The 25,010-nt window shown below is 52.7% G+C and overlaps 10 protein-coding genes across 10 annotated transcripts; 5 read left to right on the forward strand and 5 right to left on the reverse strand.

Annotated features, from left to right (window-relative positions):
- Window positions 1-167: 167 nt before the first annotated feature.
- On the forward strand, window positions 168-1,380 carry J4E86_008889 (uncharacterized protein; the record flags this gene model as incomplete). The annotated part of the gene is made up of 3 exons (XM_051449398.1): window positions 168-382; window positions 435-960; window positions 1,015-1,380. 3 exons carry the CDS (start codon window positions 168-170, stop codon window positions 1,378-1,380), a joined length of 1,107 nt encoding a protein of 368 aa, XP_051299252.1.
- A 1,175-nt stretch (window positions 1,381-2,555) lies between these two features.
- J4E86_008890 (uncharacterized protein) lies at window positions 2,556-6,366 on the forward strand (the record flags this gene model as incomplete). Its single annotated transcript, XM_051449399.1, has 3 exons — window positions 2,556-2,691; window positions 2,849-6,096; window positions 6,154-6,366. 3 exons carry the CDS (start codon window positions 2,556-2,558, stop codon window positions 6,364-6,366), a joined length of 3,597 nt encoding a protein of 1,198 aa, XP_051299253.1.
- A 1,006-nt stretch (window positions 6,367-7,372) lies between these two features.
- On the reverse strand, window positions 7,373-8,379 carry J4E86_008891 (uncharacterized protein; the record flags this gene model as incomplete). The annotated part of the gene is made up of 2 exons (XM_051449400.1): window positions 7,373-8,255; window positions 8,315-8,379. The coding sequence occupies 2 exons, from the start codon at window positions 8,377-8,379 to the stop codon at window positions 7,373-7,375; spliced, it is 948 nt and encodes a 315-aa protein (XP_051299254.1).
- A 407-nt stretch (window positions 8,380-8,786) lies between these two features.
- On the forward strand, window positions 8,787-10,083 carry J4E86_008892 (uncharacterized protein; the record flags this gene model as incomplete). The annotated part of the gene is made up of 3 exons (XM_051449401.1): window positions 8,787-8,929; window positions 8,985-9,822; window positions 9,919-10,083. The coding sequence occupies 3 exons, from the start codon at window positions 8,787-8,789 to the stop codon at window positions 10,081-10,083; spliced, it is 1,146 nt and encodes a 381-aa protein (XP_051299255.1).
- An 827-nt stretch (window positions 10,084-10,910) lies between these two features.
- Window positions 10,911-11,791, forward strand: J4E86_008893 (uncharacterized protein; the record flags this gene model as incomplete). Its single annotated transcript, XM_051449402.1, has 2 exons — window positions 10,911-11,291; window positions 11,366-11,791. 2 exons carry the CDS (start codon window positions 10,911-10,913, stop codon window positions 11,789-11,791), a joined length of 807 nt encoding a protein of 268 aa, XP_051299256.1.
- Window positions 11,792-15,333: 3,542 nt separating this feature from the next.
- On the reverse strand, window positions 15,334-16,709 carry J4E86_008894 (uncharacterized protein; the record flags this gene model as incomplete). The annotated part of the gene is made up of 2 exons (XM_051449403.1): window positions 15,334-16,650; window positions 16,707-16,709. 2 exons carry the CDS (start codon window positions 16,707-16,709, stop codon window positions 15,334-15,336), a joined length of 1,320 nt encoding a protein of 439 aa, XP_051299257.1.
- A 429-nt stretch (window positions 16,710-17,138) lies between these two features.
- J4E86_008895 (uncharacterized protein) lies at window positions 17,139-20,852 on the reverse strand (the record flags this gene model as incomplete). The annotated part of the gene is made up of 3 exons (XM_051449404.1): window positions 17,139-17,688; window positions 17,740-18,040; window positions 18,089-20,852. The coding sequence occupies 3 exons, from the start codon at window positions 20,850-20,852 to the stop codon at window positions 17,139-17,141; spliced, it is 3,615 nt and encodes a 1,204-aa protein (XP_051299258.1).
- Window positions 20,853-21,242: 390 nt separating this feature from the next.
- Window positions 21,243-22,435, reverse strand: RHP51 (RecA recombinase Rhp51; the record flags this gene model as incomplete). The annotated part of the gene is made up of 4 exons (XM_051449405.1): window positions 21,243-22,063; window positions 22,111-22,178; window positions 22,228-22,307; window positions 22,358-22,435. The coding sequence occupies 4 exons, from the start codon at window positions 22,433-22,435 to the stop codon at window positions 21,243-21,245; spliced, it is 1,047 nt and encodes a 348-aa protein (XP_051299259.1).
- Window positions 22,436-22,742: 307 nt separating this feature from the next.
- J4E86_008897 (uncharacterized protein) lies at window positions 22,743-23,748 on the reverse strand (the record flags this gene model as incomplete). Its single annotated transcript, XM_051449406.1, has 3 exons — window positions 22,743-23,085; window positions 23,141-23,364; window positions 23,419-23,748. 3 exons carry the CDS (start codon window positions 23,746-23,748, stop codon window positions 22,743-22,745), a joined length of 897 nt encoding a protein of 298 aa, XP_051299260.1.
- A 394-nt stretch (window positions 23,749-24,142) lies between these two features.
- Window positions 24,143-24,853, forward strand: J4E86_008898 (uncharacterized protein; the record flags this gene model as incomplete). The annotated part of the gene is made up of 1 exon (XM_051449407.1): window positions 24,143-24,853. The coding sequence occupies one exon, from the start codon at window positions 24,143-24,145 to the stop codon at window positions 24,851-24,853; it is 711 nt and encodes a 236-aa protein (XP_051299261.1).
- Window positions 24,854-25,010: the final 157 nt, after the last annotated feature.

Genomic DNA, 25,010 nt, shown 5'->3' on the forward strand with positions numbered 1-25,010 from the left:
GCTTGGGTCGCAGAGGCGAGACTACCGGGGAGTGGGGTGGGGATCTTTCCGGGTGACCGCGCCAAATCGCGTAATCACGAGACGAGCTGCTAGCGCGTTTCTGATATTCGGCAGGCACCATCAACTTTCTGGCAGTCGCATCCCCCACCACATATCGTTCCGCCAACATGGACAGGTTCGCGTCCAGTTCAAGCGATCGCGCAGATGCGTCTGGCAACCCCCGCTTCACATCGCAGGCCGCGACAGCAGAAGACTTGCTAAAGGCGCAAACTGTCGGCCTGGTCAACCTCGACGACTACCGCAAGCGACGCGCCGACGCGTTGGACAGGAAGGAGCGAGGTGACACCGCAATCAGTTCGGGCGAAAACACACCAACAGACGGGTAAGGACGGTCGTTTCCAATTGGGAAGTATCCGCTAATTTGCAAAGTACAGGGCATCGACGCCAAAACCCGTCTCCAAGAAGAAGCGCAAAGTAGGCGGGAAAGGCAAGCTGTCATTCGGCATAGACGAAGACGAAGACACCGAATCCAATGTTTCCAAGACGCCGACCCCGCGCGAAAGCACACCCGCAGACGCTTCTGCCCCGGAAGCAGAACCCAAAGTGTTCAAGAAGAAGCTGGGCGCAAACTCGAACATCGGCCTCAAACCCCGCGTCATGACCAAGACGGCTCTCCAACGCGAAGCGCAACAAGCAGAGCTTGCGCGACAAGACTTCATCGTCATGCGCGACGCAGTCAAGGCGACGGAAGTGGTAATACCATTCGTCTTCTACGATGGCACCAACGTACCAGGTGGACGATGCAGGATCAAGAAGGGCGAACAGATATGGCTGTTCCTAGACAAAGCTAGGAAGGTCGGCGCAGAGCTAGGCGTAGGCGGTGACAAGAGTCGAAGAGATTGGGCTAGGGTCAGCGTGGACGACTTGATGCTCGTGAGAGGTGAAGTTATCCTGCCACACGTGAGTATCAAATTTGGACACCACCTATCGACCTACCAACTAACACTGTGTCAGCACTACGAGATCTATCACTTCCTGTTCAACAGGGTCACCGGTTTCGACGGCCCCATCTTCGACTACTCGGCGCAACCCACCAAAGCCACCCCGAGCGCGACCGATGAAGACGCGGACGCAGATCCCGCTACCTACGATCCGCTTGCTCAGCCCCTTAAGAAGAAGAGCAAAGAGTCCAGCATACCAGATGAGGAACTCGAAGGTTACGGCGAAGACCCAGCGATAACCAAGGTTGTCGACAGGCGGTGGTATGAACGCAACAAACACATATTCCCGGCAAGCGCATGGACAGAGTACGCTCCAGACAAGGACCTGTCCAAGGTGCAGCGGAAGGATAACGAGGGCAACGCCTTCTTTTTTTCGTGAACCACCTGATGGTCCAGGAATAATCTCCAGGTCAGCCTAGGCCTGCTATTCGCCTAGTCCTTATCTTGGAAGCCCCGGCGCTCGATGGGTGGGCTAGCGGGAGGGGTCTACTGGCACGGGCGGGATCTGGAGAAGCCAGGTTCCCCAGAGCGGAGCGAGCTGCAGCACGACGCTTAAACGTGCCGTGTAGTCACTGAGGTATAATTGCGCGGAGAGCACATAGCCAGTATCAATGCAACCCCACCATCCACATTAATCAGTCTTCGATGCGGTGTGACACGGATCAGCTACCGTGCCCCCATATGCACTTCCATTCACTGCTAATGACATGCATCCCGCCACGGAAGGTAGTCGCGTGTATGCTTACCCGTGTTGGCCCCGCGGTGCACCCGCGCCAGAGTCTTCACGATTGCTACCAGCACCATGCCTAGTTGTGTCGCGCTTCACACTCGCACAAGTTGCTCTATGCAGTGCCAAGAAGAAGCTTTTTCGCGTGCAATGTCCGTCGCGAGCCAAGCTGACAAACATACATGGTACACCGCCGTGACCCGCCGATGCGAGAGGCGCTGAAGCGTGACGCATTAGGATGTGATAATTGGGGCAGGGATCCACCGTTGAACCGAGACATTCAAAGCTTTGCAGCGACGGCGAGTATAAAGGCAGACGAGATTCTGCGCGCGCTGGCGGGAGTGACTGAACAAAGCGCTCCGTCGCCATACGTCATTGGGGATCACTGCGACGCACCAACCACGTCTCTTTTCATCTCAACGTCTTTCACTCACCCGTCCAGCTCCGCACCGATAACACTGACCAGCGATTCCGCCGCTCCAGTGTACTTCCCCTGCCTCGAGCTACGGCTTTCCCTACTTTTGACAGTCCATTTAACCATGTTGCAGGCGCGCTTTTGTCGAGCTCCGTCTCCTCCAATGAGAATGGACGCCTCGAGCACACCCTAAAGATTCAACATTAACGCGTTGATTGCGCAGGTCGCATGGAATTGGCACTCTGGCTCTTGCCCTGTCGATCATTCAATACCTACCACTGCCTACATCTCGTTCCTTTTTCCGCCCCCGTTGCCTAGAGCTAGTCCTACATACGATTTCGAGCTACCCTCAAGCTCAATATCAAGCTCTACCCGGATCCAGTTGTCCACCGATTGTTGCTTCACCCTCAGGATGAAGTTCGGACACAACCTACCAAGGAACCAGGTCCCGGAATGGGCGGCGTCTTATATCAACTACAAGGGCCTCAAGAAGCTCATCAAGAACGCTGCTGAAGCTTCGAAAGATGGCTCGGCTCCAGATCTTGCTGGTAAGTAGACATCAACTCTGCCAAGACTCATACCAAATACTCCATGGCTATGCTTCACCAAGCTGTTGTGGACATCTTGGAGTCGTCACGAGCGCGTCAAGCCTATTGCGACTATTGAACTTCAAGTCGCTGAATACGTGGCTAACATTCACCCCAGAGTTCTTCTTCTCGCTCGATCGCAATCTCGAAGACGTCGACAACTTCTACAACCGCAAATACGCCGAAAACGCACGGCGATTGAGGCTCCTACATGGCCGCTACGGACGAGTCGCACAATTGCCCGACGGCATCGACAAGGATGAAGCGCAGGATCTCATGGGTGCGCTGCTCGAGCTGCGCGGTTCAATGCGGAAGCTTCAATGGTATGGAGAGGTGAATCGTAGAGGCTTCATCAAGATCACAAAGAAGCTGGACAAGAAGATTGAGACAGTTTGTCTGCAGGAGCGCTACTTGGCGTCGAAGGTCAACCCAAAGCCTTTTGCGCATAACCTGCCTCTAAATCAGGATATGAAGGCAGTCAACGAGTGGCTATCAGGGTTGAGCGACATCAAGACGTTCGATGACACGGGCTCCTCCCATTCGGCGGCCTCTCTGGGCAGAGTTCCAGGTCGCTCGTTACACCTTCCCGCGGGCCTGCTCGACGCTGTGGATACGGCTATTCGGGGCGACAAGGTCGAAGATCTCAACCAGAAACTCACAGAAGCTGCTGCGAGCAATGGCATTTCGAGTGCTTCATTCCAGCAAGTACTCCTGAACTTCCTGCAACGCGCCATCTCATGCCGGGCAAAGTCGTGTATCGAGAGATTACTCAAGGACATTATCTCACTAGATGAGGAAGACGACATCAACAAGCGCAATTGCATCCACCGACTTGTCATCAATATCGGCCGATCGAAGACTGGCGACACGTTTGGTGCTGATGGAACCCTTCTCCAGAGCTCTAGCGAGACGCGCAACTTCATTGTGCCTGCGACGGATCCCAATCGCCAACCTCGCCCTTGCACCACCACCGAAGAAGAGTCAACGCAATTACTCAGCGAGAACGATGAATCGGTACGGTTACTCATCTACCTCCTCGATCAGCTCCAGGCTGAGCAACGCAACGCGCTCCAATCTCGCGACTCCTATGGCAGATTCCCGCTCCATTATGCTGCGCAATATGGATTTGTCGTCATTTGCCAGGTCGTTATGAAGCACATGCAAGACTGGGGCCAATTCGACGTCGCTCAGGGAATCGACTCCGCTTACTGGCAGGATGCTGAGGGTAACGCTCCTTTGCATCTCAGCGTAATGGGCGGACATCCGCTCACCACAAAAGCCCTCCTCGATGCGGAAAACTGGCGCGGTACCACAGAAGAACGCCTTACATCTCGTAAAACCATCGCGAGATCAGGGGCAGCCTTGACCCTAGCAACCCGGTCCAACTTCGTAGACATTGTCAAGCTCTTGGTCGAAGCGGGTGTGGACGTGAACTACCGGGATGAGGGCGGTGAGACCGCATTACACATGGCGGCACGCTACGGTTACGACGAGTGCGCCAAGGTCCTTTTGGGAGGATCCAGTGTGAATAAGGCGGAGGTCGATGTCGCCGAGAAGACATTCGCTTGGACGCCACTGTTTATTGCTGCTGTCGACGACCATCTCTCCATGGTGGAGATTCTTGCTGCGGCCGGAGCTGATCTCCAGAGGTGCGACAACTCTGGCTGGACAGCAAAGGAGCACGCCACGCTCCGTGGTCACATTGCGGTAGCGATCAGACTAGGGGAACTTGCTCCTGCGACAGAGCCGCCTCTTGTCGCGCCTAAGGATACGCGTATTGCTCGAGCTGGCTCGCCTACACAATCCTCCCTTGACGAGCGAAGGTCTAAGAATCTAAATCGGGACACCAATACGCCTGTTCAAAAGGCGCCCGAACCCGTGAAGACATTTGGCCATCGTTACTTGACCAAAGAGACAATGATTCTTGTCAGCCTTGGTTCAATGGACGCCAGGAAAGATGTGCCCGCCGTGAAATTGGACGATATCCCTCTTGCCGATGCACACGCGACGCAACTCGATACCGCTCTGTCTGTGGTTGTTAATGCGTCTGGCGCAAACGGAGAACCCTCGGTCATTGACTTGCCCATCCAGGAAAACATTGCGACTGAGCCAATCACCTTCATGACCAGCGATGCCACTAAAGTCAAGCTACTTTTCGACATTATCCCAACATATGCGGGTTCTCAAGAGCGTGTAGTGGGACGAGCTGTGGCCTTGCTGTCGACCATCAAGACCAGTATTGGATCTAAGCGCATCTCGCTCCAGGGAGACATGAAGGTACCAATCGTGGCTGCCTCGACACTGGACGTAATTGGCACAGTTAACTTCAACTTCTTGATCATTACGCCCTTCCACCACCCGAGCATGTCGATCACAGAACAGCATACCTACTGGAAGAAAATGGCTGCATCGACCATGGTCATCGGCCACCGCGGTCTAGGAAAGAACACCGCCTCACGTACGTCGCTACAACTCGGCGAGAACACGATTCAATCCTTCATTTCCGCTGCCAACTTGGGTGCCGAGTACGTGGAGTTCGACGTTCAGCTAACCAAAGACCATGTGCCCGTCATCTATCACGACTTCTTGGTTAGCGAAACTGGTATTGATGCCCCCGTACACACGCTTACATTGGACCAATTCCTGCACATCGGCGAGGGCCAGAAGCCACGATCCTCTCGCGCTGGATCACCAGAAACTGTGCCTGTCCTCAACGGTGCAAATGGCACAGACGACAAGCCCAACACCCGGAGACTCCGATCATACTCAGTCGATAATTCGAAACAGCGCAACATTCACACTGATCGTCAGAACGAGCTCGCGGAACGAATGAAGTACACCCGCGACTTTATGAAAAAGGGCTTCAAGGGCAACAACCGTGGCACATCCATCCAGTCCTCATTCACAACTCTCGACCGCATGTTCGATGAGTTGCCTGAATCAGTCGGTTTCAATGTCGAGTTCAAGTACCCTATGCTTTACGAGACAGAGGATGAGGAGATGGACCAGTACGCTGTTGAGCTGAACCAGTTCGTCGATACAGTGCTGCAGAAGGTGTATGACAGGATGGGCCAACGGAACATTATCTTCTCATCTTTTAACCCCGATGTCTGCCTGATGCTATCCTTCAAGCAGCCCTCAATCCCGGTACTCTTCCTGACCGATGCGGGAACTTTGCCCGTGGGCGATGTGCGAGCGGCCAGTCTACAGGAAGGCATCCGCTTTGCTAGCCGTTGGAATCTTCTGGGAGTCGTCACCGCTGCTGAGCCCTTGGTCATGTGTCCGAGACTTGTCAAGGTGGTAAAGGAAAGTGGTTTGGTGTGCGTCTCGTATGGTATACTGAATAACGATCCTAAGAACGTCCTCGTAAGTCACTCCCTCATAGGCTTTCACTTTAGGCAACATTTGCTAACAACAACACAGCTCCAACGAAACGAAGGCATCGACGCCGTCATCGTAGACAGCGTGCTGAAGGTCCGCCAAGGACTCCAAGCACCGCACCAAGACTCCACTAACGGCGTTGTCAACGGCGCGTCGCTCGTCGTTCCGTCCGAATTGGTGCCTACGATCAAGCAGGCGAATGAGGTCTTGCAGAATGGCGCTGAGAGCAAGACTGCCGCGAATGGAGTAGTGTGAGCTGCGGGGACGCACTTTCAACAATGGGTGGCTAGCGTTGGATTTCATAGATTTGAGCGTGTTTGATCCCTAGGTAGTCCCTCAACGGGCTTGGATTTGGTCCGTTTAATCGATTGGTTGCGAGGTGATACTACTTTGCTTTTCGTGGCTATGTGATGAGACGTTCTTGGTTGTCGTAGACCTTGCTATGAGATTGTTTGATGTCTTCGGTGGGCTTTAGGGAAAGTATAGTCAGACCAGCTTCGTGGGGCGCTCAGCTGTAGCGTCTACTCTACCGATCGTCGACGAGCAGATATTAATGACAAGATGTAAATCGGTACCACATTGAAGTAAGCATGATAGGGAAGCGGTGGGTAGACGAACAGGTAGTGGCCTAAACAACCCAGCCACTTCATACAAGGAAAATCTTGAACAGTTCTACAGCCTGTATTAACATAGTAACATGCAAAGCAGATAATCTAACGTCAACGGAAGCTCTAGAGCGTTTAGTCTTTTCCTTACTTAAAGTGCAGCGTAGATGCCAGGTGCCTAGAACGCAAGATCGGCTAGCGATACCTCCCCTCATCATATTCGCGCCAAAATCTCATCGCAGGTGGCTCATAGTTTCCGTCTTCATCTTCGTCGCTAACACGACACCAAAAGCCCTCGTCCCTTTCTTCCTTCTCCTCCTGAGACATACGAACCCACCCATCGGGGCGTTCACTATCACTATACCGACTACTATTCGTATACATCGGCATCGGATACCCGCCCGATGCCTCACTCACAGCCTCCTCATCGTCTGATAAGTTCCCATCCATATATTGTCCAACACGCAACAGCTTCTCGTATGAGGTGTAGCCCCATCTGGCTCGGTAATGCGGTAGGTTTCTGGCGAAGTCCATTTGGTAGTGTTTGTTGATGCGGGTGTAGCGGAGGGGGACATGCGATTTGTAGTGTGCTTTAGGGTTGTAGCGGCCGTGGAGGTAGTTGTGTGTAGCTTTTACCTGGAGGGGGAGGGGGTTTGTTAGTGGGAGTGCTGGGTGTTGCAGTGGCAGTCCTCGTCGCTTTTTTCGCTGCCCTTGTCACTTTCCCTTGCCCGGTAGTGGAAGGTCTCACTCTCACTGTCGTCGTCGCAACGCCCGTCGTCGCGCTCTTGGCCGTTGTAATATTCTGGGGCGAACTTGACTTCAACAGTGCAGCCCGTGTGTATCATATCGTACACCGGCTTCCGTATTGTTTCAAGTGCATTCATGAACCTGCGTTCGTGGTCCCGCATGACAGTTATGTCTCGTTGATAGACTCGATCCCAACAAGGAGGGTATTTATCCATTTTGAGATTGACGACGAGTTTTAAGAACGAAGGCTCTCTCGTCCCTTTGAAGAGAGAAAAGCCTGCTTCGAGCTTCTGGTAGAGATTGTTGAGGTTGATTTTCTCCTGCACAACAGCTTCTTTCACAGATTGCGACTCCTTGAGTCGGCCGTTCTTGTCTGTCCCTCCGCGACGTACAAGGCTGCCGCTGATCTCGTCAATTCTGATGCGAACATGTAGTGTCTGGATGTGCATGTAGGGTTTCACGCCCAGGTGGAAGACGTCTCGGGTAAGCGTCTCTCTCAAATTTTGAAAATTGGCAATGATGTGCTCTCTAGAGTAGTAGTACTCTGCTGTCTCGCGTGCGACTTCCAGACCAACGTAGGATTGACTGTATATGCGTCGTACCGATTCGACGTCGGCGATTTTGTCTTGCGGCAATTCATGCACGTAAAACAGCTTGGGCTCCTCAATTGCATGTTTGTATACGACATCTCGCAGTTCGCGAGGCAGCTTAGTATGTATTGCGGTGGCTAGGCAGCGGCAAGCTTGTCGCTCGCGTTCGGGGCTGGATTGCCGCTTCTTGTAGTGTTTCTTCCTGCGCAGGCGTGAACTTTGCGGAAGGTGGCAACAACGGCAACGCAGGGATGAGAATACCTGGGTGGCTCCGTGGCCCCATGGCTCCGACGCGCAACATCGGCAGGGTCGAGCTTTGGAAACATCGCTGCACTGTCTTTCGCTTTTCCTGCTTGAAAACAGGTCTGTCAGAGTACGCCTCGCGATGAACGGAGGTGAGCGGCCTGGACGCATGGTCCGTGCCGACCTCGGGACCTCGGGATGAAGGGGGCCATGCGTGGACGCGTCAAACGATCATTGGAGGAAGCAATGGACAGCTCGACATGCCTAAATATCTAGAAGCTATTTTGGTATCATCAATGCCCCGCTACCCATCCTCGCAGGTACGGACGGCGATGGAGAAGCGCAGCCACTCCAGTATACATATTACCTATGTAGTCTGAAGTTCTTGCATCGCGTCGATCCAGCTGACGTTTGACAATCCTCGGGCTGTTTACGCCCTTATCAGCGGCATTCCGAGCCAGAGCCGGAATACTGAGACGAACATTCGGATATGGATTTAGATTGGAACTCAGAGTACTCATGGGATCTCACGAAGGAAAATTCGGATCCGTTGAATCCGGAAGAAATTGAGTGTTGGAGGATGCCTTGGGTGCGGTACATCGACAAGCCATACAGCCGCGATAGACCATCCAAGTACGGTCGCCTGCACTCCAAAAGGCTGAATCATACCTGATTAACGTTGTCATAGGGAACAACAAAAGATAGTGGCAAGGCGCGATCGAGAGCAAGTCCGTGAAATTGCGTCCAAATTACACGTTAAACTGCCCCGAGAGTTACGCGATGAAGTGTATCAGTACCTTGTTGCTGAGGAGGACACATTCTGGTTCAGACAAGGTCTGGAAGGTCTTAGCACGGCATCTGATGAGCAATATGTCAAGGAACCCTATAAAGTATTTTGCCCATCTTATGTGGGCTACGAGGTTGCATGCGAAGCCGCGGAACGCTACTATGCTACCAACGTCTTCGATGCCGGCACTCAATCCTACCATTCGTATGGAGACCACCCTACCAAGCTTCCGGGATTACAGTATCTCATGCCCCAACTAGTGGAGGACTTGTTCGGCCTGGGTATATTGCCGTACAAGTTTATTCGGCACTTGTTCATCCGTATCGATCTCACTGACATATGCCCGCCCATGTCGATCAACCCCGAGGAGCCCTCCCGCGATGAACTATCGGATCTCGAGAAGCTACACAATGACCTAGAATCCGGGCTCTCGCTGATTGTGGAGAAATCTAAACTTGACGTCACTGTTCAGATCATGCCCAGCGAAGATGAATGGTATTGGGGAGGGGAACCGGATGAGAGAGACATGGAGCCAGCCGATGGAGATCCATACCGCATCGGGTTTCTGAATGTGGAGCGCAGCCTTCTTAATGTGTTGGAGGCGATGAGGAAATCTCTCTACGATCTGAAATACTCCGGCTCTTCGATTACAATCTTATGCCTGATGAATGTCCGTCGGCCACCAAAAGACAGGAGGATACGAGGACTATTCCACCTCACTAAAGAAGATTGGGAGAAGGTCAGTGTGCACATAATGAACAGGAAATAAGGCTAACTAAGGCGAAAGGAGAAGGAAGAGCACATGCTGCAATTTGGACACTATAACCCTCGCCAGAACTTCATCGAGCAAAGCATGCTGGCAGACGGCCCTACCATCTACAAGGACGAATTTGCCCAAATGCTACCTCAGTTGAGGAGAAGATGGGGCTATGAAGACTTTGAGACTCTCACCTATGCTTCCGGCACATTTCACATTGTTGGAGCTAGAAAAGGTTGGTAATGCTGGGCTTTAGTCCAAAGACGCGCGAGGAAGAACGTGGAGTACTTGAGTAGTTGCATTTTCCCTGTTTGTGATGACCTTGATATGTTGGCGTGCGTTGCTTGCAGATCTCGAACCTGCACGGACCTGCTGTGCCCCGCAACAGTGGCAGGGGCTGGTTGGCTTTTCACTCGAGAGCCCGGAAAGAGGGTCGTCTCGCATAGGTGCTCTCAAAGAAACATACAAGCAAAACGCGTTTTGCAACGCGGTAATACCTCCCAAACGCAGTGCCCCTAAACGCACACGACAGAAGGGCGAGTCCTCTAGACCGTCAAGGTATTGCCATTTACATGCGATTGCGATATCCTAGGTATTCACGCTGTCCTAGGAAAAACCGTGCAGTAGACCCACGTGCGGAAGCACGATGTGAGCGGGAAGCTTGCTATAGTCTAGCGACAGCAATCTGGACCAAACTTCCTCAGAAGTTGCGATGCTCTATATATGAGTACCTAATCGACGACGACTACCGAGATCCGGTCCAATTACGAGCTCGCGAGACTGGCGAGGATGCCTATATCAAACCAAGCCTACGCATATTTAGCCCACCGTACGTACCTAGGGGGCTCGCGCGTGAAGCGGCAACAGTCTGCTATCGTCTCACACATATTTGTTGCAATACAAGAGAACTTCATGATCAGCTTACAAACGACATCTTCGACCTCAATGTCTATCCATACAATTGCTTTTCCATGTTGCATTTGACTATCAGCTTAGAGGATATGCGTGGTGAGACATCTGCATTTGACCTTTCTGGTTCAACGGCCGCTAACAGCTACCCAGCACAGAATATGGCGAAAGAGAAAGCAGACCTCACTGAGCTCTACCAGACGCTCGAGGAGAACTTCTCCCGTTATTTGGGGGTTTCTCCAATGTCACAGACCGTTCATATCCTCTTGTACATGGAAAGCTACGAGTACACCCAGTCTCCACAGAGGAAGAGTGAACTCAAAGACATGCTGGACTGCGAACGCGTTTTCCTAAATACTCTAGAAGCCATTCGCAAGCCAGTATATGACTTGATACACCGTGGAGTCAAGGTAGTGATCACATGGCAGGAAGATTCCGGTGATTACGACAACGACAGGGGATGTGAATGTGAGGAGGATGGCAAGACCCACGAAACTCCCATGCAGAATCTCTTTCACCTCAGCAAGGAAGAATGGGAGCAGGTACGCAGCAAGATCACTCTATATCATCCATGCCCATGTCTTGCGGAAGAACCAATGCTAATGCGCTGTCGTAGGAGAAAGCCGAGGACATGGGTGTCCATGATGAATGGAATCCCTTGAAACACTACAAAGAGAAGGGAATGATACGAGACTCATTGATGGGTCATTACTCAGGAGGATTCACCTACAGTCTTCCCGATTTCAGAAAGCGGTGGCAGTATCGTTCGTTCGGCAAGCTGATTCGCATCGAAATGCTGGACCTATTCGATAGTGATGAAGAGTCCGGGGTGTGTCCATGGAGTAGTGAGGAGGATGGGGATGGTGATGACAGCGATGATGGAAACGAAAAAAGTGAAGAGGACGACGACGACGATGAAGAGGGTGACAGCGAAGAGGAGGGGTACGACAGCGATGATGGGTATTGGGACAGTGACATTGAAGGGGAGCAAGGAGGTTATGAAGCTACATATGATGATTTGCAGCGGTGGGGAGTAGCTTAGACGTCGAGCTAATGATGTCAGGCTTTCAATATCAGAGCGTGCATCAATGCACGGGCAACTTCGGAATCTCTCCGCATGACGCGAGTTGGACCGGTTCACTGCGACACCGCCAATGTGGGCGCAGACCAGCCGCATCACTCCTACAAAATGCGTAACTTCGGCCTGACCTTCTCGCTAACATCATAACCAGCATCTGAATTCGAGGTTTCAACGGATAAACAAACAAGTACATGGCCTGTGGCCAGTGTTCCACCAATATCATCCGTCAAGAGATCGATGTGTTCTTCCCTTCCAGTCCATTTTCAAAGCCAGTCTGATCGATTGTATGGGAGCGATATAATCATGCGCCATATCAACTTTCCCATACGCAAATCCAAAGAGAACGCATGACATGATTGCGTCTCCCGAGGTCGCCCAATGCGCTATTGCACGTGAGCCTGCGAACCGGCTATAAAATCCGCCCTTCGTTGCGACTTCCCTCACCAACAAACTTTCTCAACAACAATACCTAAAACGCAATGTAACTGTCGCATGGAGAGCCTCTGCTTTCGCCGGCTCTCTCAAAAACTGCGCCTTTCCAATCGATGGGCCTTCGCAGTCTTCCCGCTTCTTAAAAACGAACGCAAGACAAACATGAGAAGAAGTGGCCGGCCTTCTGCGCTCTTCACACGCTCACAACCCTCCAAACTTCCTAGGCCACATGTCTGCATGACTTTGATATATAAATCTACTGCATTGCGGACTCTTCCCTCCCATATACAAAATCGCATTCTGCAAATCCAAAAGATTCGTTGGAACGTGGATGAAGAAGATCGCTCGTCTACGAAAAATACTGTCCGCAGATACTATGATCGGCTTCTTCTTTCGCGTTTCCGAAACTCGAAAAGATTGATGTTATGGGAGCCCGCTGTTCAGCATCGATCCACTGCTCAAAGGTTGCATACCCAAGCTCATGACCGGCACGAGCTCTGCGTTATCATTTTCCTAGTCGCCCGACGTATAAATACCTCTTTTATGCACTGTCTTCTATCCCCAAATACTTCTCGCTTTATCTCTACTTTCCAAAAGTTTCTGTATCTAAATCTGATGGAGAAGTCTGCTCGTTCTTCTGAAAACTGGCAGAGAAAGCATCCATGTCCTCCCCTGCTCTTCACCCTCCAGGAAGCCTGAAAAACGACTTTATTACGGAAAATGCGCGAGCAAAGCCCATGCCGTTATTCAAACACGAAAAAAAGGACAAGCAGTCGCAGCGAAACGCGCAAGTCTTCATCTTTGCGTGCCGTCATCTCAAGATCAAGAGACTGGACTATTATGAAAGAGGCGTCCTGTCTGACAATAATATTTTACTCTTCATTTTCAAAGCTATATGCAAACATTGGATGGCAGCAGTCACCTTTCTGTCTCAAAATGACCCACCAGTTACAACTATGTGTCTGCCTCTTCTCTGCTGTCCTTATCAAAAGATTGAGCGGCTCAAAGCATGAAAGCGCCGTCGCACGACGGGAAAACAGCATGCGCGTACGGAAACACCTTGAGAGAGACAATATGTGAGCAGGCGTCTTCTTGACCCGTCTACAAAACGAATCTTCCGGCTGTTGTATCTCTCTTCCTTCTTCATCCAACATTCATCCGTCTTTCTCGAAAGCTAAAGACGAGACATGCATGGAGCAGTGGATCTGCGTCTCAAAATCTACTACCAAGGCACCGATGTGTTCGCCTCTCCTCCGCTGCATTCTCAAAATCCTCTATAAGACAAGACATGACGGTGTCTTTCTCCCACAAATATGCTATCTCAATATCAAAACAAAGAACGGTAACCTACGATGTGTGCGCGCTGCGCGTGCGTCGCCCATCTATAAAAGCTTTGTCTGCGACGGCTCCTCTCTTCTTCTTTACATCCACACTTCTGTTCTATTTTCCAAAATCAAATCCAATATCGAATCATGGTGGCTGTGCCTCTTCTTCCAAAATCTCCAGTATGGCCTGCGATGAGAGCAGGACTCCGCCTCTTTTTTTTAGAAGTGTCATGTCGAATGCGCATGGAGACTGCACCTCCTCTTCTTAAACTGACATCGTAACCCACCTATGAGTGCTTCTGTGCTCTCCAAAACCGACGCCCCACACTGGCATGACCAGTATTCCTCGTCCAGAATAATCATGAGCCTAAGAAAAGACGATATATATAACCCATGAGAACGGACGCCGCGTGGTTCCACTATAAAACCTTTACTCGCGACTGGAGTACTCTTCCTTCAACAGACTACTTCCTCCTCTTTTTCCCAAAACAGTGGAAACCTAATGCTATGGAGACTTCTTCTTTCCAAAAGATCCGCCTGATCGCCACATGTTCTGTCCTCCTCGTCCAGCCACCGCGACGAGCTTGTCTCTACCAGAAATGATCCGGGACATGTACTATGTGGACGCTACTACCACGGTCTCTACATATAAAAACCTCCCGACATCGCAGAACTACTCTTCCTACATCCTCCACCTTTTTCCTCTTCTTTAAATCGTAGAGATATATGACCCATGGAGAGTTCGCCTCTCTTCCAAAAACCAAAGATCCATGAATACATGTGTTCCGTCCTCCTCCGCGAGCCATACTAGCAATACCAAAACACCATCAAGAACTCTACATTCTACCAAAAAGTCAGAAAACCCTGCGACATGTGTGAGCGCCCTTGTCGTCGCTCTACTATAAAACCCTCCACCAACCTCCCATCTTCCTTCTTCTTTATTCACCACTTTCCTCCTCTTTCTCCAAAAACACGGCGTACCAGTACGCATGGAGACGTCTGCTCCTTCCCAAGAATCATATCAGATCAAAGCGATGTGTTCGGTCTCCGCCTCCCTTCCTCTTCTCTCGAAACTCGAAACAGCGCGCGACGCTTGACATGCGAGCACTGCTTTCCAAAAACAAGGAAAACCTGGCGATGAGGTCGAAAAAGCTTTTTCCGGGCTGCATATGACTGTGTGTGCGGTTGCTGTGTTGCGATATCGAAACAAACAGCATTACACATGATGATCTAAAAACAATGAGAGACAGCATGTGGGACACAAAGTCCTGGCCGATGTTGTCATGGTCTTTTCTCTCTTTCCTTCCTTCTCTTGTGTACCAAAACGGATGTTGCAACCAAAAATAAAGAGCTGGTTCATGATGTGTCAAAAAGCTAAGGCCAAGGTGTCATGTCTGGCCTTGGGTGCTGGCAGTTCTCATAGTCCGTCGTGAGCGTGTGAAGCAACTAGGAACTGCCGAGCGTCACTCGGGACGGAGGTGTTGGTGATGATGATCATCACCAAACTCAAGAACCCGAAATCGCGAAGTTTACCTCGCTGATCGTAGGAGTGAATTTCATAGGGTATACGCACTACCACCTTACTACCATGCCATCTTTCTCAACAACCGCAACCGCCGTGAACTGCCATCGTGTATCATGAACCAAAACGCCATATCGCTATGCAAACCACCATTACACCCCTCTCCACCCATCCATCACCCACACTGCTCTCCTTCCCTCCCCTCACCATCCCCCCTCATTCACCTACAACCTCCCCACGCCCATCCTAACCCCCCAATCCCCCCGATTAAACCTCTTCAAATCGCCCCCGGCCCTCTTAAACCTCTTCATCTCCCACCTTTCCTTCTTCTCAAACTCTTCTGTCGCGTGTCTCTTGCGTACATCTGCTTTACTAACCCCACTAACACCACCACTGCCACTCTTACCAATACCGGCGTCATGCACCACCATAGCGTCTTCCCAGCTAAACGAGAACTCTCTGAAGAGGGGGTGAGTTTGGTTGTTGGGTTGGATGGCGGCGAAGGGGTTTTGTGTTGAGAATTTGAGGAGGTCGGGAGTTTCGGTGTCGGGTTGTGTTGCTGCTGCTGTTCCTGTCGCAGTAGAAGGATCAGGGTGTGGATTCCGTTTCGACATGACGGTGGTAAACGGATCCGCATCCTCTCCATCCCCCTCTCCATTCTCTTTCCCGTTCTCGTTCGGAGTAGAAACAGGCGGTGTATGCGCACCCGGCACAGCGAAAATCCGTTTCGGCGGTGGGGAGTCGAGCTGCATACCATCGCCCAAGCCCTTAATCCCAAAGATATTACCCTGTCTCCTCGACTCAGGCACCTTGCTCCTCCTCATCCCATCCCTCCGCCCAGTCACCGCATCTTCCTCAGTCCCACTCTCTGCATCTTGAGTCCCACCCCTCCTGCTGCGCGTATTCTCCTCATCCTCACTCTTCATGCGCGTGAGTTTAGGTCCTGACGGCGTAACTTTAACCCGCTCTGTCTCCTTCCCTTTTGAATATGGTTTCGCGATGGGTTGGTCTGGTTCCGTAGTCTTCTCCTCCCCTCTCATCTGCGCCTCCCTAACCTCCCCCTCAATCTCCCTCGGCACACTCGCATGGATATCCGTCATAAGCCTCGCCCTCCTACAATACCCCTCCCAGTCCTCCGTGGCCAGTTTCCCGGCTGCTTCATTCAGCGCACTCGCCGGATTCGGCTGAATCAACAAACAAGATATCGTTACCAGGACATCCCTCAACTTGAGACTACTACTCCAGTCCCGTTTCAGCGTCTCGACACAAACCGCACCCGTTGCCTCGTCGATGTTTGGGTGCCATAGTCGTGTTCGGAACTGCGCTGTGGGCGGTGCGGTGGGGTACGTGGGTGGGATGTCGAGGTGGAGGCGCCATACACCGCCTGCGTAGGGTGTGCCGACAGGACCGGCGAGGAGGATGTCGAGGGAAGTGAGGTCTGACGAGTCGTCGGAGCCTGGTGGGAAGAGATAGTTTGGGGGGAGGCCGGCGGTGTGAAGGGAGCCGTGGTCTGCGGCGAGGCGGCGGAGGGATTTGGAGTTCTGGGTGTTTGGGTTAGCGGAGGGACGCGCGGGCTGGGGAAGAGAGCGGGTGGTACCATGGCTGCGGGGGTTGTTTAGGGTTTTCGTAGTCGTCGAGGTAATTAGGATGAGGAAGAGAAGTTATTGCGGCATGGTTGGAGGCGTGAGGGTCTGGATGAGCGGTTGATGGCTGCTGTCTTCCAGCGGCTGCAACGCACCTACCTGGAGGTTCGCGACGTCCCGCATCTGCACGCGTTCTAGCGCGTCATTGCATCTCACTCTCACCTGATCACTTCGTTCATCAATCACAGGACAAACACTGCCGAAACACAGACTGCAATCAACATAGCCATCATTTGTTCAAGATCTGGATTCTCATAATAACGTCTAGCCACTCCACGATCCAATTACGGACCCAGCCAGATAGCAAATCTACATAACCCCCCATCCATTTCCATTTCTCAATCCCGCAAAGCCGCCCAAAGAACGCCGCGCTATAACACCAAGCCCTACAAGATATCCATATCATCCACCGGATCCACAAAAGGAAACTGACCACTCTCAATCGCCGCGATCCTGTCCAATTCAGCCTGATACTCCTTCCTCAGGGTATCCAGGGTGATGATCTGCCGTCTAAGTAGCTTCTTTCCCTGGCCGATGCCCCATTGCGGCGGACCTCCGGTTGCTTCTATGCGCTGCTCGGCTAGGATGTAGGCGTCTTCTTTGCTGACCGATGAGAGTGTGTTGATGATCATGAGGTAGCACTGTGTGAGGGACTCGTCGGCTGGGTCGTGGATCTTGGTTGATGTTGTCTTGAGGCGCTGGAGGCGCTCGTGGAGAATCGATGCGGCGCCGCGGAAGTTGTTGCGGGAGATGCGGAATGAGTAGAGGATCTGGTGGTAGGGCGGTCCGGATGCGATGTTGAGTGTTTTCTGGCAGAGGGACGTGAGGATGTTGTCCATCGAATCTGTTAGTCCGACGAATGGGAACTTGAGAAGCTCGGTAGTCTGCGATTGAGCTACCATGGATGTGATGAGCGTCTGCAGGTCGGAGAGTTTCCTGGAAAGTAGTTAGTATACGAAGTTGTGTGGAAGCTGTTCTTCGACTTACAAGGCCGTGTCGCGATGCCTGATCAGCGCACCATATGCATCCTGGAATCTTGATGTTTGTATCGAAGCGGTGAACAGCCGTTGAAGCAGATCTGTCTTCAGTTCTACGTCTTCCTGACCCATCAAAGATCGCAGCCCCAGCTTCGCAAAGTCGGCAACGTAGGAGTACGCTTTGGCCTTTTCGAACAGACCAATTACATGACCGTAATAGTGCGCCAGGCCTTCGGAGAACGAGTTTCGCTCCACCTCAGATATGAGGTTTGCCTTGTCTTCCTCCGCCACGTCAAACATGGGACCGAGAGCTGCAGAAATTAGTATCTTCGTGGCAGAATTGCATGTCAAAGACTTACCCAGATAGTATGCAGGCTTCTGGAAGCACACAGAAGCCAGCTCTTTGTTGCCCAGTGCAAGGTACAGTCGTCCCTTCAGATACGACGCCCAGTGGCCTTCCGTGAGAAACTTGGAAAAATCCTTGGCGAGCTCGTACTCTTGCTGATACAAGAGTATTCCCATCATATCCTCTACAGCGTTTTCAAAGTCGTGTTCTTCGAAGATGAATGACAACCAGCCGCGACTCCAGTGGGTAAGTAGACCCGCCTTTGGGTCTTTTGGTAGTGGCACCTCAAAGGCACGACTTCCGTAGATTCCCTCGAGGACTGTCTGGGTGATGGGTAACTTCATACCAGTCTTGTATGTCTCGCTCAGCATGCGGTTAAGATTGTCCGATGCAAGGCCGGTTCCAGTCTGGTGAGACCACACTGTACGGGCCAGCCAAGAAACGACCATGCAGTCCTTATACCGCAGTAGAAGTTCAGCAAACACCTCAGACGCATCCCACTCGTCATGTGTCTCGCCCTCTAGCTCAATGAACATGAACAGCAGCAGGACAAGCAGATCAAGCAAAGCATTGTGGTCGTTCTCCAGAGTCTCCTTGGAAACGCATGACAACGCATTCAGCCCGTACCGCGCGATCTGCTTTCTCGACTGAGGCCTGCCGTCATGCTCGTAATCCAGTTTCCTAATGGCGCGGAGGAAAGTCTCCGTACCCAGGTCCTTGACTTCCATACCGAGCTCTTCAACAAGAGTGGTCACGTCCTCGTCGGTCACATGTTGAGAAAGCTCGCTGTTGCCTTCGATCCATTCCATGCGATCTAAGATCGTGATGTTCCGGCTCTGAAGTAGGTCCATCTCCATGTGACGTTGAACCTTCTGCTGGACGAAGTATGGTAGTCGTTGGCGGAAGGAAGCTGCGGCATTCAGCAGACGTGCCACGTCGCGAGATTCCGATGTATCCAGAGTTTGCCGTAGAGGTTTGCTCAGGGTACGCGAGCCTGAGATGACTGCTGCATTCAGTGTAGTGACTTCCGACTCGCTGCAGTTCCTGATCGCAGAGACGTGGTCGCTCAACACTAGCCACGGCCTGTCAGTAGCCCGGTCGTAACTGAGCGACAACGATTCTCCCCTCCGCTTGTGCAAGTCTTTCACCAAGCCGTAGTATGCCTGCCACTCCGCTGTTAGGTCTTTACTGAAATCTTCGCCATGACCGCGCTCAATGGCGAGGGCGACAAGCGTGGCAACCAGACGTTCTTTCAGTGACCCTTTGTGAACTCGATTTGACCGGTGCCGTATCCCCTCCAAGCCTTTCCTGTATATGCGCAACGCTGTTTCTAATGTCGCGATCGAGAATCGGCCTGGGTAGAACAGAAACTCGTACCACTCATTCGAGAGATCCTGTTCTGGCTCCAACTCCCGCTCGCTTGGATTCGCGGGATTGACCTTCAGTGCCTCGACGGTCAGAGGACCCGAGTCAACAGACACCCAATCACTCTTCCACGTTTGTGTTCGTTGTTCGGCGTAGTCGGTGAGATCGAATTTGAGGGAGTAGACTTTGCTGCTCGGTCCAGACCTGGCGCGTATCCAAATCTCTGAGCCCCTCCAGGTGTTAGCCCCTGGAATGATGTGAAACTCCTCCAGCGTCCATACAGTCGTGTTCATAAGTTCGTCGATCGGCGGAATGAGGTCTGAGTCCGGCGCAGCGTCGTAAAATCCGTGTTCTTGGTCATCTGCATCCCTCACGCCCCAAAACTTGAACTGGTGCTGCTTTGGCGAGTATGTAACGACGTGGTATAATGCGCCTCCTACCCCGCCTGGGATGTTCACAACAGCCATGAGCATTGACTGCGAAGGCCCAATGGAGTATGAGCCATGAGACTTCTCCATCGCGAAGTCGTCGGCACCCAGGAGGTCGATGTGCGCGCCTGGCTTGCCTGACGCAATGTTCCATGCTCTGATGGAGTGGTCCAGGCATACTGAGAGGATGTGCTTGCTGTCTGGTGATATCGCGACGGCGGCCGCGGCTGATACAGCAAAGTCTGCGTTCTCGAAGCGAACCGTGGGCTGCGCTTTCCACGAGAGAAGACCGCGCACCGACCAATTGCTCTGCTGGTACCGTGATCCGTCCCAGGTGTTGTTGGCCTTGTCCCAGATCAAGCGACAGATGGCCCCGTCGTCGAGTGTGACTAGCAGTTCGTCTGCGCTCGCGGCGGCCAATCGGTAGGGTATGCGCCCGCTGAAGAGCGCCGGCTCGAACCTCTTGCACCACGTCTCCGAGTCCTGCTCTGAGGCTGCGGGGTTGGCGAAGAAGTCGCGGTGCAGGGTAATCGTGTAGAGCTCGTTGCCCGTGGTGATTGCAAAGACGGTCAATGCATCGCGGTCGGTGGGCTCAGCGAAAGCGACGCAGAAGGGTCGGATTGGGGCGGGGAATTGGAAGAGGAGCGTCAGGTTTGCTTCGAACTTGTCGGTGTAGTCGTGATCGAAGTCGGTCGCCTGGATCTCGAGCATCTTCCTGTTGTCCAGCACCCGCCAGAGGAAGCTGCGCGGGTAGGCATGGTGCTGCCGAAAGTACATGGACCCATCTGTAGCGAGATGGCGCCTTGTGAAGTCTTCCTCGTCCTTGTCCGCATAGGATTCTGTGATTACACTGCGCTTTACGCTGGATCGTGTGCTGAAGGGAGAATGCGACGGGATCGAGAATGCGATGGTCGAGCCAGGGTAGGCGGGCTCAATGTTCAAGCGCGCCTCTTTGTAGAGACACGTGCCTCCATGTTGGACCATGGTGCTCGCATGCGAAGGGGGTTCGGCTGTCGTTGCGGGGGCTGAGAGGTTATGGCGCGCGTTTGGGGTCGAGTTGCGGCGGTCGCGCGGAGGTGAAGCTCACGAAAACAATCGTTGCGCGACGATGGATGCGCGAAGCTGGCTGGTGCACGGACGCTTTGTCCATCACCGCAGGCTACCCTGAACGCAACCCACTTATCTCACTCCCCACATGGCATGGCCATTCAATCCCGAGATAGGCCGAATAGTACTGATAGACATAATGCGCATTCATTCAGGTAATGTATTAGGATATCATACGGCTGCATAAACGTAAATCGTGTAAAACCAAAAGCTCTAGATCGCCACGGCTCCATGGCGCCTCGCGCCTCATCTCCCTCATCTCCCTCATCACCTGTTGTTCCTCTCCTCCAGGTCCTTCTCTTTGGGGTCACCAATACCGTCTTCATTGATTGCAAACAAGCAATCGCTCTCTGGCAGACACGGACTGTCGTAGATCTTGCACACACGCGTCTCTCCCCTGCCCTTTCTCAGACTGAGACGAGTCGTACTTGCGTGCGCAATAATGTTACCTCCAATAGGCTTCTTGGGATCTGGGTTGAACATGGCACTTGGTCCACCGTCCACTTGCGCGACGACTTGGTTCGTAATTACAACGGCGATGCCAAACTCGTCCGCGAGCCGTTGTAGCGTGCGCATAAACTTGGCCAAATGCGTTTGCCTGGCAGAAAGCTCTCCACGTCCAGCGAAATCTGTACGGTATAGCGCGGTAGCGGAATCGACAACGAGCAGCGAGAATCGTGTTTCCGTCATCATCTGTGCGGCCTGGTTGAGCAGCTCCAACTGATGATCCGAGTTGTATGCGCGCGCATAAGCGACATTGTCCAGAACTTCTTCGCCTGAGAGTCCGAATCGATTTGCGACGGCCAAGCATCGGACTGGACGGAAGGTACCCTCTGTGTCGATGTACAAGCATTTGCCCTCACCACCTCCCATGTCGAACGGCAGCTGGCAGGTAACGGCTAGGGTATGGCAGATCTGGCTCTTTCCCGTTCGAAACTCTCCGAATATCTCCGTTATGGAGCCTGTTTCGATACCTCCTGCCAGAAGTGTGTCCAGTTGTTTTGAGCCGGTCGTGATGGAGATCAATTCGCTGCGGCGGGAGTGCATCTCGGTAGCCGTGGTGAAGCCCATAGGGACGAGTTTGGATGCTATTGAAGTAAGCAACAAGCGATGGTGTAGGGTCATTGCCACGTACCCTCTGCAAGCAACTTTGAAGCCTTTTGTTCCGAGATGCCCTTTATTTGTTCGAGCGCTCGCCGTGGTCTGCCTGGCGTTAGAGTTGGGGCGAATTCCTGTTCAATGGTCTACATACGTATACGCAATAGACTCTACGGTGTTGAAGCCGCCCTCGACAATTAACTTGATGTCGCGTGCAGTCAATCCGTTGACTCCCTGAGGTTTTGTCAGTGTCTGTCGCGCGCCCAAAGACGGAGAAAGCCTACCTCAAGCGCAGACACGGGAGTGGGGGCTCCGGGGCCACCCATGGTGCTGTCCTCGAATTGCTCTTCTTCGGCGCTCATCTTGATGGATTAAAGACGGTGAATTTTATGGAAAGGTGGTTGTACGGGATTTGTGAATGTGCTGTGCAGAAGGGAAGGATGAGTGGCGAGCGGGAATCTAGATCAGGCGCGTCTCGCAAGCGCCAAAACGCGAGATCACATGACGAATCGCCACCCAACCCCGGAACAGGCTCCAACGCTCATTCCCGACTTTACTCTGCAGCATCACGCACGCACCACGCACTGGGCAGCTCAAGATCATATGTTGTCATCGATTTGTTCATTCATGGTATCATTGTACGTAAAGCCATCGGTCTTCTCAAAAGACCTACTCGTCATCGCCAAAGAAGACCTTGACCGGCAGCCAAGAGTCACCGCAGACCTTGAAGCGCTCAGGCAGCGCGTTGATTTCCTTCATCTCCTCGTCCGTCAGCTCCCAGCCATCAAGCTGGAAGTTACCCATGATGCGGGACGCTGTGACAGACTTGGGGATGACGCTGGAGCCGCGCTGGAGACCCCACATGAGCAGGACTTGCTGGACGGACTTGCCCTTGTTGTCGGCGAGCTTCTTGAGCTTCTCGTTCTTGTACAGGGGAGAGTCGGTTGAGCCGAGGCAGGAGTAGGCGGTGGCGTGGATGCCCTTCTCCTTGAGGTAGTCGAGGAGCTTGGGTCTGGCGTCACTGTTAATTGATGTGCGCATGGGTAAGCTATTTGTAGTTGACTTACGAAGGGTTGTTGGGGTGGAGCTCGATCTGGTTGACGGCGGGTGTGATCTTGGTGCGCGAGTCGGCGAACAGCTTCTCGAGGTTCTGGATGGCGAAGTTGGAGACACCAATGTTCTTCACGCGGCCAGACTCAGGGAGCTTCTGCATCTCGGCCCAGGTGTCCTTGAAGTCCCAGTCGGGGTAGTGCTTCTTGAGGTCATCGGGGTCGGTCGATGAGGGCCAGTGCTGGAGGTTGGTAAGTATTTCGTCTTGTGGGAAATTGGACCTTCATAAACATACCATGAGGTAAAGGTCAACGTAGTCAAGACCAAGGTCCTTCAGAGAGGTGTTGATGCCCTCTTCGACGCGCTTGTGCCATGGGTTGTCAAGCTTGGTAGTAACCCAGATCTGCTCACGGGGAACACCAGAGTCCTTGATACCCTGGCCGACCTCCTTCTCGTTGCCATAGGCAAGCGCGGTGTCGATGTGGCGGTATCCTCCCTCGAGAGCGGCCTTGACGGCCTCACGAACCTCACCAGGCTTTGATTGCCATGTGCCGAGACCGACAGCGGGGATCTTTGCGCCAGTGTTGAGCGTGAAGTGCTCCTTAGTCCAGTTCTTGGGTGCCATTCTTGCTAGAGTACGAATCATAAATTGAAAGATAAAAGTTTGTGATGTAGGAGGATGGGAAAGTGGCAGGAAGCGCAAACTTTTGAATGGTGAGCTGAGCGAGGGGCACAGCCGACGCGTTGTGTACCCCTCCTACGTCAGGGCCAACATTCACCCATTGCATCGCTATCTCCACCGAGCAACTTTAAGCACCGGCATAAAACCTCCACGTATCAGGTCGCGATTTGCCCGCGGGTGAGGTTAAACTGGTGGGGTGTGGAGAACGATCCACCTGTCGCTAGTGCCTATGAGGAAGCCGGAACAGTTTCTACTTCTTTGCCTTTCTGCCGTTCAACTCCTGCATCCACTGCACCGCCCTCAGCATCCTGCGCTAGCCGTATAAGTGTGGACCGCAATGTCTTCAGGATTCGTCAGTGGCGGCAAAGCGGGTGAAGAAGTCGAGCGCGATGACGAATGGAAAAAGGCCCAGCAAGAGATTGAGGATGCCCGGCGCGCCAAAGCCGACTTAGCGAAACAACAGGATGGAAAGAGCCTTTTCGAAGTTCTGCAAGCCAACAAAGACAAGAAACAGGCCGAATTTGAGGAAAAGGCGCGTTACAAGCTGCATGTCGCTCTAGACGATGAGGAAGCCGACTACCTGGATTCCGTCTTGGAAAAGAAGCGCCAGGAGGAGCTCAATGTGAAGAGGGAGACTTTCGAACAACTGGATATATTCCGCAGGCAAAGGGAAGAAGCCGAGAGGAAGGCGAAAGGTCTCGAAGAAGAGAGTTCAGAGGCGCCCAAGGATGAGGATGCTCCGCAATGGGCAGCAGTCGGACGGAAGAGGAAGAAGGGAGCTGAAGGTGGTCTGTTGAAGGGTGTGAAGCTGAGGAAGTCGAGTTCCGTACCAGAAGAGAAGAAATCTGTGGACGAAGGAAAAGCGACTGCGCAGTCTGAGAGCGTCAAGACAAACGTGTCATCCACCGCAACGAGTGCCAACGGCTCGAAGAGTCCTGCGACGACGTTGGTAAACACAACCAAGCCACCAGCAGGGCAATCGACATCCAAACCGGGAAACACACTTTCGCTCGGCCTCGGATATGCATCATCGGATGACGAGGATTGAGTCGTCTCAGCACCCGACAGCCATCTTTCAAAGGCAGCGCATACAGCTTAAGCAAGCGCGATCGTCGACATGCCACTTGCAACGCCGGCCCCATATGATAGTAGTTGCGCTTGCGCAGGTACACATACATGCGATCTGGCAAGCCTGTACCTAGCCG

The sequence above is a fragment of the Alternaria arbusti genome, assembly GCF_024043155.1.
Source record: "Alternaria arbusti strain BMP 1465 chromosome Unknown scaffold_15, whole genome shotgun sequence".
Lineage (NCBI taxonomy): Eukaryota > Fungi > Ascomycota > Dothideomycetes > Pleosporales > Pleosporaceae > Alternaria > Alternaria arbusti.